Source organism: Asterias rubens, chromosome 11 (assembly GCF_902459465.1).
Source record: "Asterias rubens chromosome 11, eAstRub1.3, whole genome shotgun sequence".
Lineage (NCBI taxonomy): Eukaryota > Metazoa > Echinodermata > Asteroidea > Forcipulatida > Asteriidae > Asterias > Asterias rubens.
The window spans coordinates 12,426,994-12,443,536 of NC_047072.1; the positions used below are offsets into that span (position 1 = coordinate 12,426,994).

The following is a 16,543-nucleotide window of genomic DNA, read 5'->3' on the forward strand; positions in this document are numbered from 1 at the left end:
GAAAACAAAAAAGGGACTCCAACCAAACAACAATAAAATAAAAAATAAAAAAAATGATTGCAGACATAGTGTACTGTAGAATGCCGATTGGAATTTTAATAACAGTTTATTAACAACTACACTGGCAGCGTCTTTGGTGAGTGAACAATGCTTTGATCATGATTTGGCAGTAATTACAAAAATCTGAACCTTGTCTCGAATTGACATTACTTCTTAGTACCTCAAGTAAATAAAAAAAAAATTCGAATGCGCGACTTTACGACACTAGGTGGCACCAGACTTACCACAGGTAAATTTCCGTAGACCTTACCCCAAGAACTCGACATGTGCGTGTTAGGCATAGAATCAAATGCATGCTGGTCTAGCTAGCGATCAAGTTTGATAGAACTGCGCCATTTGAATTAAACCATGACCTTAAAACTCATGTATCAGAAAGTGGGTTATAGCAAAAAAAAAGAAACAAAAAAGTTTGATCGGTAGCTAGACCAGCATGCACCTCACTCAACAGGTCGCGGAATGGGTGTTTGCGATGAGGTCCATTCTTTACGCAGTTCCGACCTAAGTTTGCTGCCACCTAGAGTCCACCAAAAGTCACCCATTGACAATGAGTAAAAAGAGTCTGGGGACATGCCATCGAGATGTCGATTTAATTTTGGTTGATCCAAGAAAAATTACAAGGCCTTATCAAAAATGCATTGCAATGATTCACCGTGAAAAAGCAGATATACATTTGAATATACAAGTTGATGCAGTAAACTTGTTTGAAATCGTTCCGATAAAACTAAACTTGCAAACACAAAAAATATTCCCAGCCGAACTAAAGACAAATTGGATAAAATAAATCTAAACAAAATTCCACCAAAGCACAGAACTTATACCTTGTTAAAAAGAACAGCAACAAACTGAGGACATGTTCGAACTTGGGGCTACGGCTGGATTTCTGTTATCTTACAATGTCTTATATGAAAAATAGGACATCCTTAGTAATACCCTTAGCAACAGTCGTAGCCGCAGCTGTATACACAAATTTGGATACAGCTTAAAGACATGTCAAACATTACAAGGGTCACATTTAGGTCAACCTTAGAAACACCCTTAGCAACAGTCCCAGCCGCAGCTGTAGCTGCTAATTGGAAAAAAAGCTTTAGAAAAATATGTCCAACAACACAAGGGCCAAATATAGGACATCCTTAGAAAAACCCTTAGCAACAGCCGTAGCTGTAGCCGCCAATTCGGGTACAGCTTATAAGCTCTGTATTGGCGGCTATGGCTAAGGATGTTTCAAGACTATGATTCAATGCATGTTCTAGTGGCGATCCAGCCAAAGCCGCACCCAGCTGTAGCCACATCCCCTAAAGATGGTCTTGTCACCTAAAAAACTCTTGTGCCTAAAATTTGTACAAAATGTGAGTAACCAACTGTGACCTCAGATCCTAAAAGCTATTTATAAAACTCAACAAGGCAAATGAGTCACTTCAAGATCTTTCCATACTAAACTTTGATAACCAACCTAACTTTCGTAGAGCTGCTCAAGCAGAAAATATTGCTTAACAATTAACTGCTAAGCAGAAATGAGCAGGATACCAGTCACAGATTGTACATAATGGAATGATAGTTTGGATGGTAACCTTATTCTGGTAAGCATAATTTTGTTGTGCTAAGTTACTTTTTACGATAAGGCAGCTATATCAAAAGCTGGGCCCAGGAGCCCACTTTCAAATAGCTGCTTAAGCAGAAATTATTGCTTAACAATTTTCTGCTAAGCAGAAATAAGCAGGATAACAGTCGTTGTGCTTGTGACATGAAAGCTTGGCTGGTAACCTTTTACTGGTAAGCGTAACTTTGTTGTGCTTAGCAGGTTTTTGTTTTTTGCTTAGCTACTTTGATATGCAAAAGCAGCTCAATGAAATTAAGCTGCTTAGCACAAAAATTAGCAAGGCACAAAACAAATTATGCTAACCAGAATAAGGCTACAAAAAAGTTTGTTTCCACATGAACCACTTGTGACTGGTTCCCTGTTATTATTTTGTTTTTTATAGCAGAAGAAGAAACCAATTAAGCACAACTTTCTGTAAGCAGCTTTATGATATTGGGTACTGGGGAGGAAAGGAGGCGAGAGGGGGGGGGGGGGTGGTGGGGGAGTTGGTAAAAGATTACACAGGATCCAGATAAAACCATGAAGAGCAGGCATTTTAATGCTTCACCGAAACATGGCATTTTTACCTCCTTTTTACCCATATACATGTACATGTATGTACAAGTGTTGACTTTATTTACATTATAGTGACTCATTCCCCTTGATTGGGTTGGGAACAGATTGATATCTATGTCAATTTAAAATTCCAATCCCCGCCCCATCCTTGCTGGAAAAAAAAAAAAAAATGCTGGCAAAAAATATATTAACTTGCGTTTAGAATCAATGTTTCCAATCTTTTATAACGGGTAGAGGGTGGGCTTCTGTGTTTAGCACCCACTGATCCAGGGGTATTAAGTCGTCGTTGGAAAACAAAAGATAGAGGTATTTTAGTGTTTCGGCGAGGAAAAAGCTTTGTTGGACGTCGTCGTGGCTGACTTTGTTTGCATAGACATCTCGTATTCCGGAGAAACCGCTGTCCACGCGACAGTGTTTATTTAGAGCCTGCAAGAAGGAGAGAGTGAAGAGAAGACAAAGTTAATTTCCAATTTCAGATGAAATAATAATATAATATTAGAGTCTTATACAGCGCATGTGTCCAACAACAAGGAGCTTAAAGACACTGGACACATTTGGTTATTGTCAAAGACCAGTCTTCTCACTTGGTGTATCTCAACATATGCACAAAATAACAAACCTGTGAACATTTGAATTTAATTGGTCCACGAAGTTGTGAGATAATAATGTAGGAAAAACACCCTTGTCGCATAAAGTCGTGTGCTTTCAGTTGCTTGATTTCGGGACCTCAAAGTCTAATTCTGAGGTCTTGAAATCAAATTCAAATATTTAGTGGAAAATTGCCTCTTTCTCGAAATCAACGTTACTTCAGAGGAAGCCGTTTATCACAATGGTTTACATGTATACTATCAAATACTACTTAACACAGGCCTGTATGCTTCGTTTTTAAAAGGGCAAGGGCACCAAGGCATTTTCGTCTTGGTAAAGGGCATACTACATGTATGAGGAAATTTTACATTTTTACTTGAGCTATTAAAGGGCACCAAAGCAATGACCAGGGGGCTTCGTTGCCTCCGTGAAGTATCAGGGCTGGTAACAATATTCTGCTAAGCAAACATGAGCAGGTTACCATCCATACATGGGCATGCGAAATTGTAGTTTGGCTGGTAACCTTATTCCGGAAAATTTTATTGTGTAGCTACTGTTTGTGTTTAGCATCCTGGGCCCAATTTCATAGAGCTGCTTAAGCAGAAAATACTGCGCGAAGCAATAGTGAGTAGGATACCAGTCACAAATTGAACATGTGACATGGTAATTTGGTCGGTAACCTCATTCTGGTAAGCCGGATTTTGTTCTGCTTAGCTACTATTTGTGCTTCAGCGTCTCTATGAGAGTGGCACCCTGATCTTGATGGACTCAAACTCAACATCATAATTTTTGTTATTTTAGAATTAAACATTCTTTGTAAACACGTCTCGAAGAATAATTCTACCGTCGTTTAAAAATGGTACTCACGCTACCCTCCCCTGGGTGACTGCAGCTATGAAGGCCTGATACTTCACCGGAGGTAACAAAGGCCTCAATAATCCATGGTCATTGCCTTGGCGCCCTTGAAATGCTCCAGCAGAAATTTACAATTTCCTCATAGGTTGCCTTTTACCAATGAGGAAATGCCTTGGTGCCCTTGCCCTTTCCAAAACGAATCATCAGGCCTGATTGTTTTTAATAGCTTCATGATGGATGGATTCAAACCATACATTTAAAACTTTTCATTATATTTTTTTGTTATTTAAGAACAAAATCTCTGCAAACATGCCTCGAAGAATACATTGTATGTAAGTCTACCGGTGTTTAAAAAATGTACTCCCGTTACCCTCCCCCCCCCCCCCCCCCCCCCCCCCCCCGGGTGACTAGAACTATACTAATGACACTTACCTCAACAGCCTCCCAGCCCCATTCTCGGTATTTCTGGTCATGTGTGAGCCTCCACATCACAAAGTACGATTCGATGGTCTCTGGCCTCAGGATGTAATACTTCTCGTTCTGTCGCATGGCAACCGCCTCCGACCGACCCTCAAACCAAAAGGCCTCTGGACCGAGTTTAGTCGCTGTTAACGAGGGAGAGAGCGATACAAGAGGGAAAGACTTAATGTTAAGGTCTGAGGAGAGGAGGGGGTTTTCTTGATGGGGAAAAAAAATTATAAAAATAAAATTAGCATAAAGTCATTAGGCCTATCTGATTGGCAACATTTACAAGGACACCAAGGGCTTAAGGCTGTTCATGATGGAAAAAAAACTAAGTTAGATTAGCAGTGACACCATGTAAACAATTTCTGCTGTGAGAAGTGGTGGCTCTGCTGAAGACGATCAGAGCTTACTGATCGAAACGTCGAGTAGACAACAGGCTATTCTCAGAGCTGCTAATACGCACAAACAGAGATGTTGTACATGATGTCACCACAAAGCTTACTTACTTATGAATACAGCATTAATGAATTTCAATTTAAGATTCATCTACATGTAGATATTTTTTTAAGAAATGTGTTAAAGTCACCTGGTATTTTCTTCAAACATTAGAGTATATGTTCCTGAACAATAAAATATTTTTTGGAGTAATTGTTTTTAACGATTTTTATGTTTAAAAAAATTTAATAAAGTTGTGTGGGGGGGTGACTCCGCCTACCCCTTTTTGTGACGTCAATCAAGGCAGACTTTGCCTCGATTGAACATTGCACACACGTATGTGGAAGTACATTCAAGTCCTGTCGTGAGTTTGTACGTTTCAAAACAATTTTTTTTCTTGCATTTTCCGGCAATGTCGACCAGGTGTATTGCTGCTGGATGCAGCAAAACAACTAAAGATGGGGTCAGTTTGCAAATTGGTCCTGATACTGAAATTACTAGCCTTTGGTCCAGTGTAATAACTCCAGTCCTGGTTTTTAAATACCGTACCTGTGTTATCGTAAGCTTTGTGACAAGTCTCTGCCAGTTTCTCCCCCAGCTCGATGTAGTGATCTTTCTGGGTGGAGTACTGAGCACCAAGACCGAACATTCCCCCGGAGAAACACGAGAGATGATCCATCTTCTTCTCCACGCGGTTCGCTCGCCACTCCCCGATGTAGGTCAGACCGGCCGGTGATGTCTGTTTGAGTTTCCTCTCCAGCGCCTGGGAAATCGTTTTATAAGATAGAAGGAGGGAAGGGGTGATACAGAATGTTGAATAAATCATGAGTTAATTAGGCTGGAGTGATGAGAGGTAAACAATAACGGGAGAGAGTTTAAAGGCAGTGGACACGTTTGGTAATATCGGCAAAAGTGCTATTCACACCACAGCATTTTAACTAGGGTCCCTTGCTTAATTTTAGCATGGTTGCAAAAGGTAGCAATGTTTGACACGATTTTGCAAAAGAACTTGGACTATAGAAAGAAATTGTTGTCCTTTAACACGAGGTACATTTTGTGAAAGTTTACAACAATGCTACAATTTAGCCAGGGACCCTTGCTAAATTGCTCTTGTGTGAAAGGGGCTAAAGACCAGTATTCTCACTTGGTGTATCCCAACATCTTGTTTTATAAAATCAACAGCTCTTCATTGCTCAGTCAGTTATTTATGCTAACAATTTTTTTGAGTAATCACTAATACTAGTGTCCAGTGCTTTTAATCATGACATGAGCACAATGTCAAATTCTCACGGGATTGCTCCACAATCACTTTAGAGTGCTTTTTCTTGCAGCGCGGATTAAAAATACATAATGGTAAATTCAATTCATTGTCAAAATGTAAACACAACTGGAGAGTCTGATCAGTTCATAACATGATTCCTGTAAAATCAGTGACCGGCTGTGGGTTGTTTGAGCATGCTCAGTAACTCAAAATTTATTTTATGTAAAATTGTTTTAATCACCTCAGCTGCTTCGAAGTACATTTTCTTAGCTCTTGTGTCCTTCATTCCAGACTGGATATAAGACTTGAGTAGATATTCGTAGAAACTGTCTCCTAACGCTCCTAGAGATACATGTTCTGTAACGTGAAGGTCAAAGGTCAGAAGAATGACGAGTCTTAATAACATTGATAATAATAAAGATATATAATAAAATGAATAATAATAAAAAATACATTTTTAAAGCGCCTAATGCAAAAGCCTCTAAGCACATAAAAAGAACAATAAAATATACAATGTGAAAATACAGTTATATTGTAAGCAGATTACAAATACCGTAATTTTCGGATTATAAACCGCGCGGCGTATAAACCGCACTTCCTCAAAATATACAAAACATATTTAGATGTCGGCGTATATGCCGCGCGGCGTATAAACCGCGATCAAAATAAAAAAAAAGACATGAAAAAACTAACCTCAAAACACGGAAGTGAAGTACGCAAACCTGCCGCGTTACGGGTGATTTTTTATCTCACACTATCAGTCCTGAGTTATATTTTGTTTCCATCAACAACCCTTTTCAAGAATTTGCAATTTGATGATCGGTTGTGTTGACCATATGTTTTGTGAACTTCTTTGGCAACAATCTCCGTGAATCAAAGATCGGTCTACAACGCACACCGAGAAATAGTTGAACTTTGCCCTGCATCGCATCGCCCTCTGTTGACAAAAGTTGTTCACGTTTGATTAGACTGGGCCCCGAGCCTCAAAGCGTGGGTCAGACGTTCAAGCTCCCCGTTGTACAATGGGCAGCCGCTCTACTCGATCCGTCCGAAGTCTAGCCAAGATTTTATGAATGGAACTATCACCGGCCAATCAACAACGGCCAATCATCAAACGGCCAATCAGGCGGGCGGCACATCACTCAGTCTTGTATAGTTGGCCGCAATGTGGAGTTGCGTCGTAATTAAAGTGGAAATGTATTAAAGTTTACACTATTGATCGTAATTGAAATGATCTATTATAGGATAGCATTCTTTTGGGTTTTTTTTTTTTTTTTTGGTTGGCCGGTGTTTCTCCCTCCCTTTTATTGTAGTCCCACAACGAGGATCCACACAACAGATTATTGCAACGACGGACGGGCGGACGGACGTAGCGTGTGTGTATGCAGTAATGTATCATGCAGCGTGCACATTAAGCACATGTACACACATGCGAGTTCGTAAAGCTAGCAATCTGTTAATTGCGCTGCTCAATCTCGAGATTGCACAACAGATGTTGGCTGCACCGTACTGAGCGATGTTCGCTGACGGGTTGCGCTACGCCCTCGCATTTGCGCCGCCTGGAAATAAAATTCCCAATGTTACTGGACTCAACAATCAGGGCAGTTTGGAAACGTTTTGTTTGATCCCCCGGAGCGGCATAGCTCTTTGCGTACGTCCATTCACCATTCTGCTGTTGCGGTGTGCGTGGTTGAGCTGAAGAAACCGCTGGCTGACACGAGTGTAGCGGATGTCTGACGTCAGTATATAAAGATCGTGGGAAAAATAGACAGGGGACGAGTCTATTTCGCCGAGACACGAGTATAGCTTGAATGTCTGACGCCAGCATGTAGAGATCGCTAGGATAAATAGACGGGCACCAGTCTAGTCTAACCCGAGTTGCGCTGAGCGGGGGGAGCTAGCTAGCTGAGGGCGGCTGTTAAACGTTTTACAAAGGAAACATGGAATACAATTGTGGTGGGATTTTCAACAGGTTTTTGTCATCACACAGGCAGGTTTTTGTTCTCGTTTAAGAAAAAAAAAACATTATTTAGAATATTTTACAAACGATCTTTCTTTTTAAAAATGCCGTTTTTCTCTTAAATATTTATACGTCGGCTTACAAGCCGCCCGGAGAATAAACCGCAGGAGTTCAAAAAAATGTCAAAATCAACATATAAACCGCGGTTTATAATCCGAAAATTACGGTAGGCATCTTCAAACAAATGAGATTTTTAAAAGAGACTTTTAAAACAGTGTAAAGAACTAGCCTGCGAGTATGCACAGGAAAACTGTTCCTAAGAAACGGTGCGCTGTATGTACATTGTAAGAAAATGATCTGTGGCCAATAAAACTGGAAGAAGCTCTTGAAAGCAATGACTGTTGAGATGATCGTAAAGTCCGAGTAGGGGAATAATGATGAACAAGTTCAGATAAATAAGCAGGAGATTGACATGTTTGAACTTTGAAAGTTAACAAACGAATTGTATAAATAGCCAATGCAATTTCATTAGTACGGGTGTAATACAAACATGAAGAAATGTAACAGTATGGCAACCAATTGGTTGAAACGATTTACAATGATACAACAAGGAAATAAGGAATGGAGTTAAGTCAAATATACAAATATTAGATAAATATAACCAGGCAAAACACAATAAAGTGGATGAAAACCATGAAAAATATGCAAGGATTTTTTTTTTTTTTTTTTTGGGAGATACATTAAAAAGGAGGAAAATGGAATATAATAAACATAAAGAATGAAATAAAATAATACCACAATTTGTTACAAAAATATAGATTCAAACAAATGCATCTTTAAAAGTCAGAAGCGAGTCAGCTTGGCGAATTTGAACAGGTACATGTAAGTCAAGTTTACACAATTATTATTAGTATGATTACTTCATTGGGAAACCATGAAAAAACTAGCATCCCTCAGTAATGCAATTCTAAGAAAGTATGAACACATTTACTTCCACGTCTGGATTACAGCCACAAACGAGACTTCAGAGCTTTTGACAAGACACAGTAAAGAAAACTTGATAAACGCGTTGGCTGTCAAAAAAAGAAGAAACACTTACGCTGTCCCCATTTGCCGGTCTTGGGGTTCAGATAGTTCGGATATAAACCGTTGGGTTTTGAAAGTGAATCCAACTTCTCTCTGATTTTGTCCACCTGAAAGAACGAAAAAACAAAACTCAGTATGGTATTACGAAAACACGAAAACATAAAATATGTCGTTTAAGCTACCATTTTCACAGTTTTTTTTTTGCCCAGTTTGCTTGCTTCCAGAAGCTCATAAGCTTTTTCACCGGTGCACTTCTTTTCCGAAAAGTCCTCTGGCTTTTCCAATCGCACAAATCTTTCCAGAAGTCCACTAGCTACATTTGTATTTCTCTGAGCATATTTTTTCACAAGTCAGTCACCTTTTTCACTGGTGCACATCTTTTCACAAGTCCAACAGCTTTTGCATCTGTTCATCTTTAAAAAAAATTCCATTGGCGAATAAAAACATTGTTCTGCTCTAAAAGTGTAAGGTTTAAAAAGTAGACCCTTTGCATTGGCCGCCATCTTTGATGAAACGTGCACCTGTGAAAGGCTATCATTGGCCCGAGAGTCTTGCGCAGTGCGTACACATGTGCACCTTTCCATTGTTTCACATCAAAGAAGGTGATGAATGACGTCATAATAATAATAATAACAATAATAGTATGTTTTTATATAGCGCTTTTTACACCCGAGGGGTGTCTCAAAGCGCTTCTGACATTATTACCCCTGGACACTGGGCCTTAAATCATTCCTTAAACCATCTCAGCTCCCTGGGGAGTAGACAGCCTGTGCACATGTACCCATTTACCCCTGGGTGCAGAGAAGCAATTATAGTTAAGTGTCTTGCTCAGGGACACAAGTGTAACGACTGGGATTCGAACCCACACTCTGCTGAACAGAGGCATCAGAGCTCGAGTTCAGTGCTCTTATCCACTCGGCCACGACACCCCATATACATGTGCATGTGCAGTCCATCTGTTTGCAAACCCATTCTGATTCGCAGATTTCTTCCTCCATGGCAGAATGTTGTTGTGCTTAGCTAATAGGGACTTTTCGTTTTCGACGACGGATGGTTCTGCGAAGGTAAAGATGACATTTGGCGTCATCTGCGCATGCGTCGGCTTTGAGGACGGTCGTCCCTCAATTTCTACGACAGTACTTGGGATGAATCTTCGTTGTGCTGAAAACGACATTGTTTAGCTGAACAACCGTCGCAGAACTACATGTATCCGTCATCGAAAACGAAAAGTCCCTATTAGTATGCTTGAAAAACAGCTATATTAAAATTCGGCCGAGGGGTAACTCTTGAAACTCTACACCAACCTTCTGACGATAAACCGGGTCACCAGTGATCTCTGACAGGTAGGAAAACTCAAGATGCATTGATCCGAACTCAGCGAGTATGGAGCTGCCTCCGGAAGCCCAACCCCAGTTCCGACTGCTTCCACTGTTTAAAAAGAGAGGAAAAAAAAAGTCTTGTAAGAAATTTAGTCTCATAGAAGATAAGACTAGCAATGGTGGTTACTGACCAAGTGCTTAAAATGACTGGACCTACATGTACGCTAGTGGTATAGACGATAATTACAGCATTACAGTATCTCTAATCTCTTGGGATTAATCATCAAGTGCTTAAGCATATGGACATCAGCCACTGGCTATTTCAAGCCATTGGGTTACTGGCCAAGTGCCAAAATTACTGGACTCGGCCCTTGGTACATGTACATGTACATACAATATTTCAAGCCCTCAGGTTACTCGCCGATTGCTAAAATTATAGGCATTTGATCCACTGGTTATTGCAGGCCATGGGGTTTACTGGCCAAGTGCTTAACCATGTAAACCTACTATAGACGCGTGACAGTGACACAGAGTGGTTATTTCCAGCCCTGTTGCAATAATATCCCTTTAATCTGACATTTGAAAGGCGAAGGAAAGTTTATTATTCAAAGAACCCAACTCAACGCAATAACGTAAATGGCATAACGTGCCATGATGCACCACTCAATCACACCTTCATCCATGCAGCGCCGTTTTATATCTATTGGTTAGAACGTTGTCACCTCATGTGTGATTATTTTCGTTGCGAATATTTATATTCGTGCCTTCGTGATGGTTAGCCAATAAAGAGGTTTGGGAAGGGAGGGAATGGGGGGGGGGAGGTGGGGGTAGTGGGGCGTTGAGGTGGAAGGGGTATAGTAATTGATAAGTTGCATGTCTTAAATGAAGAGACAGTAATTCAGTTCAAGATAAATTTATGAGAGCATTGGGAGATGGCTGCAAGGGAAGGGTAGTGGTGACAAGGACGATGGGATTCAATGTGTAGGACTGTGTTTCAGAGGGGTTGTTAGGATTGGCCTGTAACTATGTCAGTGACTGGCCAGCAGGACAAATTAGCTTGTCGTTTTACTGGTCGACCAGGTTTTTTACACTGGTCCAGCAGCTTTTTCACATGTCAGGCCTGTGTGCTTCGTTTTTGAAAGGGCAAGGGCACCAAGCCACGTTCTCCCATGGTAAAGGGCACCCTATGAGGAAATTTTAAATTTCTACTGCATTTCAAGGGCACCAAGGCAATGACCAGGGGGCATGGAGGCAATCGCCTTCATTGCCTCCGGTGAAGTATCAGGCCTTCACAGTTGCAGTCACCAAGGGGAGGGTGACGAGAGTACCATTTTTAAAGGCAGTGGACACTATTGGTAATTGTCAAAGACTAGCCTTCACACTAGACTAGACTCAACATATGCATAAAATAACAAACCTGTGAAAATTTGAGCTCAATCGGTCATCGAACTTGAGAGATAATAATGGGAAAAAAACACCCTTGTCACACGAAGTTGTGTGCGTTTAGATGGTTGATTTCAAGACCTCAAGTTCTAAATCTGAGGTCTCAAAATCAAATTCGTGGAAAACTACTTCTTTCTCGAACACTATGGCACTTCAGAGGGAGCCGTTTCTCACAGTGTTTTATACCATCAACCTCTCCCCATTACTCTTCACCAAGAAATGTTTTATGCTAATAATTATTTTGAGTAATTACCAATAGTGTCCACTGCCTTTAAACGATCATGTCCATTAGCTTTTTCACTAATCATACATGTAGGGATGTTGTTTTTTTTTCAATATTGAAATAACTAGCTTGACCTCTTAGAGGCTGGTCCTCAGATGCTTTAATTAGTATTTGGCCACCAGACCAGCGTTTAAAGGAACGTACCTTGAATGGTTTTTGAAACCGTTCAAATGTTTTAATCCTTTGCACTCATAAATGTTGATGAACATTACAATAAAACTAACCTGCGCAAATTTCATTTAAAAGAAGTGGTAGCATTTTTTGAGATATCGTCATACATATGTCCAAGCAGGAAGAATACAATGTAGTTAGGAAATAAAATACACGATCTGATCTCATTTTCCTATTTTGGGGGATAACAACTGAGTACAGTATATTTTTCCCATAACCACATTACCACTTTGAAATGAAATGATTCTCAAAATGCTTTAAAAGTACTAAGGGAAGCTGCTGCACTACAGTAGCTGACACAGTCCCTTTAAGTGAGAATGATGGTTATTAAAGGAACACGTTGCCTTGGATCGGACGAGTTGGTTTATGAAAAGCGTTTGAAACCGTTTGTTATGGAATGCATCTGGTTAGAAATATGTTTTAAAAGTAGAATATAATGATCCACACAAGTATCACTCAAAATTTTATGTCCCGAACTAACACGGTCCGCCATATATGGGAGTAAAATTTTTGACTCCCATTAATGGCCGACCGTGTTTGTCAACGAGTTGAAACAAAAACCACACAATTTCGAGGCATATTTGTGTACACTGTAGATCATTGTATTCTACTTTTACAACATCTTTCTAACCATATCGATTTTATAACAGACGGTTACAGAACGCTTTTCAAAGACCAACTCGACCGATCCAAGGCAACGTGTTCCTTTAATTCATGTATGTCCAATAGATGAGCCACAAACAAACCTTAGGCAAAATAGCATCTCTTCTCTTGATATATAAATCTGGAATATGACAATTTCATGTCTGTGAAAATACATACTAGTCCACCACGTTCCGCCCATCTGCCCTAAGATTGTTAAAATAATATCTTTTTTGTTTACTCCAGATACTCAATTTATGAGGACAGTTTATTTTTTCTGCTGCACTCTTTTACCGAAGTGTTTACACCTCATGGCGTCGATAAGAGGGTTAAATTGTATACACAATGTAGGACCAGGTTTTGTTGTTTATCATGGAGCATACATACGTAATGCAGATGTACATTGTACTGTACATGTACCAATGATTAATTAAGCATGGGTAACAAAAATGCACTGGTAATACTATAGGAAAACCTGCTTCCATAGTATTATTGTGAAAGATAAGATAAAGACCACCCCCCCCCCCAAAAAAAAAAAAAAAAAAAAAAAAAAAAGTAGTCAATGTTGAAAACATCTGATTTTGTTTCCAAATTTTGGATGGGTGTCTTGAATCCAGGACTCATACTGGACCACAGACCAGAGGCCAGTAATATTAATGCTGGGCAATGCTGGGCCAGTAAACTTGCCACTGAACCAGTCTGACCACAGTCTAGTGTATTTCAATTGACTCATGTTACTACTCACTGTGTTACATGTAATGACATCACACTTAGCAATTACGATTGACTTGCAGTTAACATGGTTAAGATTTATCTTAACTCTTTGTGAAATCAGCCCCTCAGCTGATAGTTTGTTTATGTTATAGTTTTGATTCTGGTTTTGGAAAAACGTTTCAAGACAAGGCATGCCAGGGCTTAAAAAAGGAGGCCAAACAGAGTCCTTCTTTAAAGGCATGGACACTATTGGTAATTACTCAAAATAATTATCGGCATAAAACCTCATTTGGTAACGAGTAATGGGGAGAGGTTGATAGTATAAAACATAGGGGTTGATAGTATAAACAGCTCCCTCTGAACTGGCAGAGTTTTCGAGAAAGAAGTAATTTTCCACGAATTTGATTTTGAGACCTCAAGTTTCGAACTTGAGCTCTCGAAATCAAGCATCTAAAAGCACACAACTTTGTGTGATAAGGGTGTTTTTTCTTTCATTATTATCTCGCAACTTTGACGACCAATTGAGCTAAAATTTTCACTGATTTGTTATCTCATGCATATGTTGAGATACACCAAGTGAGAAGACTGGTCTTTGACAATTACCAATAGTGTCCACTGTCTTTAAAGTACGAAAAAACACAACTCTGTTTTCTGTCTAAATACACTTTAGTATTGAATGCACACAAGGAATACGTACGTCTTGAGATTGATAAGTCCATAAGGTATACCGCTGGGGGAGTTGAACGCAGGAAGAAGCTTATCCGCTATTTCTTTTGCCTTCGTCTTGAAGATCTGAAAAGAGAATATATAAGACATTAGTTTTTCAAACAAGAAAGGCATATTGATTCATGTGAGGTCTTAAAGGCACTGGACACGATTGGTAATTGTCAAATACCAGTTTTTCTCACTTGGTGTATCCCAACATACATGTATATATATGCATAAAATAACAAAGCTGTGAAAATTTGCACTCAATTGGTCATAGAAGTTGCAAGAGAATAACGAAATAAAACAACTTTGTGTACTTTCAGATGCCTACAATTTTTTCTTTTTTTGAGACTTCAGGCCTGAAGCCTTTTAGTATTTGAATAAGAAATTACCTCTTTCTCAAAAACCTCTGTCAGTGGGAGCTGTCTCTCACAATGTATTATACTGTCAACAGCTCTCCATCGCTTGTTATCGATTAAATTTGTATTGCCATTAATTTTAAGAGTAATAACAGAACATACACCTTCCCTTTAAACTACCTCTTCCTCAAAACCTACATACAAAGTATGTTACTTCAGAGTTTTAAACTATCAACACTCCAAGTGGTCTTTACTGAAAAAAAGTAAGTTTTCTGAGAAATTACCAAGGGTGCACAAATGTACTCTCCCTTTAAAAGGTGAGCGGAATGCCACCTTCATACTGCATCCACTTAGACACTTTAGAGAACACAAATTTGACAAATTCAATGCTGGAGGAAATCTAGCCTTATTATCTCATTCTCAAAGCACACGAGAGACGGTACCGAGAAGGCACTTCTGCGCCAGCACAAAAGCCACATGAGAATATAGAAGGTGTAGCCTGTCGGAAATGTTATCTCCGAATCACTGTCGCTATGTAAGAAACCGCCCGCTGAAGATTGTGGGATAGTGATGTCAAGATTGCAACAAGATGCTCCGATCAACGAGAGAGAGAGAGCGCATCACTTTCATCGACCATCAGATTTAGACCAGCAGGAATAAATTAGTGGACACTGTCGCAGGCCTCCAAAATAACCCACGGCACCGACAGCAATAAGCCATTTGCGTGTTGGATTTGAATATTGTCTGGTACAATGACGTGCTTGATCACAAGGTATCACTTAAATTTGAATTCTTGAGACTTTCGAGACAGTTGCTATGTAAGGGGCAAGCTTTTGTGTACATGTACATGTATGTAGTTTAAAGGCAGTGGACACTATTGGTTATTACTCAAAATAATTATTAGCATAAAACCTCACTTGGTAACAAGTAATGGGGAGAGGTTGATAGTATAAAACATTGTGAGAAACGGCTCCCTCTGAAGTGACATAGTTTTAGAGAAAGAAGTAATTTTCCACGAATTTGATTTAGAGACCTCAGATTTAGAATTTGATGTCTCGAAATCAAGCATCTGAAAGCACACAACTTCGTGTAACAAGGGTGTTTTTTCTTTCATAGTTATCTCGCAACTCCGACGACCAATCGAGCCCAAATTTTCACAGGGTTGTTATTTTATGCATATATGCTGAGATACACCAAGTGAGAAGACTGGTATTTGACGATTACCAATAGTGTCCAGTGTCTTTAAGAGACGGTGAACACCAATATTACACCATTTTGAATGGATGTGTATGGCACAGTGGTACTAGGGTTTCCTCATCTGGAGGTTGCTATAATACAAAAGCTTGCCCCGAACAAATTGACAACTGTCTAGTACAGTCTGAGGAATTCAAATGCAAGCTTTACATTGTGACTAAGCAAGTCATTGTACCAGACATTTAACAAATCTAAGGCCGTGTCCGAAACGACGACTTCGGCTACAGCTACGTCTAGATCAGCGAGTCTACCAGTGTTGAAGAATAGGCAGACGCGCGCGATCTAGCCGTAGCTGTAGCCGAAGTCGCCGTTTCGGACACGGCCTAACTCGCAAAAGGCCATATTGCCACAATGCCCAGTTCTTTTGCTGTGGTGCCCTTTGCAAGGTTCCAATAGATGCAAATTTACATTTTTCTAATAGAGGTGCCCTTTCAAAAACAAAAATCAAGGGCTGCTGCCCAGGTCTGTTTTTTTTTCAGGTAGAATAATTTGGCGATTGGAAAAAAGAAGAAACATTTTATTAAGTATTTAAGGGCTCACCTATAACATGGTGTACATGTGTAGGTTTACAACTTTTCAGGCTATTTAAAATCACAATTTTGCTGATTTTTCAGACGGGAAAAAAATCAGAAAATGACTATGAAATGAAAAAGGCCTATGTATACACTGAAAATTGCATTTATAACACGATTCTTTCTGAACTTTCATAGGGTGAGCCCTGCTTTGGTTTTAAAAAAACATCTCAAGGGCAACAAGACAATAACCAGGGGGCAAGAAGGCAATTGCTT

The 16,543-nt window shown here is 39.7% G+C and overlaps 1 protein-coding gene across 1 annotated transcript in view; it reads right to left on the reverse strand.

Annotated features, from left to right (window-relative positions):
- Positions 1-1,982: 1,982 nt before the first annotated feature.
- The window catches only part of LOC117296334 (mannosyl-oligosaccharide 1,2-alpha-mannosidase IA-like), a 30,375-nt gene continuing 15,814 nt past the window's right edge, over positions 1,983-16,543 (reverse strand). Inside the window, exons 4-10 of the mRNA XM_033779200.1 lie at positions 14,132-14,226; positions 10,167-10,290; positions 8,876-8,969; positions 6,058-6,173; positions 5,105-5,318; positions 4,088-4,260; positions 1,983-2,638 (exon numbers count right to left, since the gene is read on the reverse strand). Of these exons, the coding sequence (XP_033635091.1) occupies positions 2,417-2,638; positions 4,088-4,260; positions 5,105-5,318; positions 6,058-6,173; positions 8,876-8,969; positions 10,167-10,290; positions 14,132-14,226 (1,038 nt within the window). The 3' untranslated portion in view covers positions 1,983-2,416. The remainder of the gene's footprint in view (positions 2,639-4,087; positions 4,261-5,104; positions 5,319-6,057; positions 6,174-8,875; positions 8,970-10,166; positions 10,291-14,131; positions 14,227-16,543) is intronic.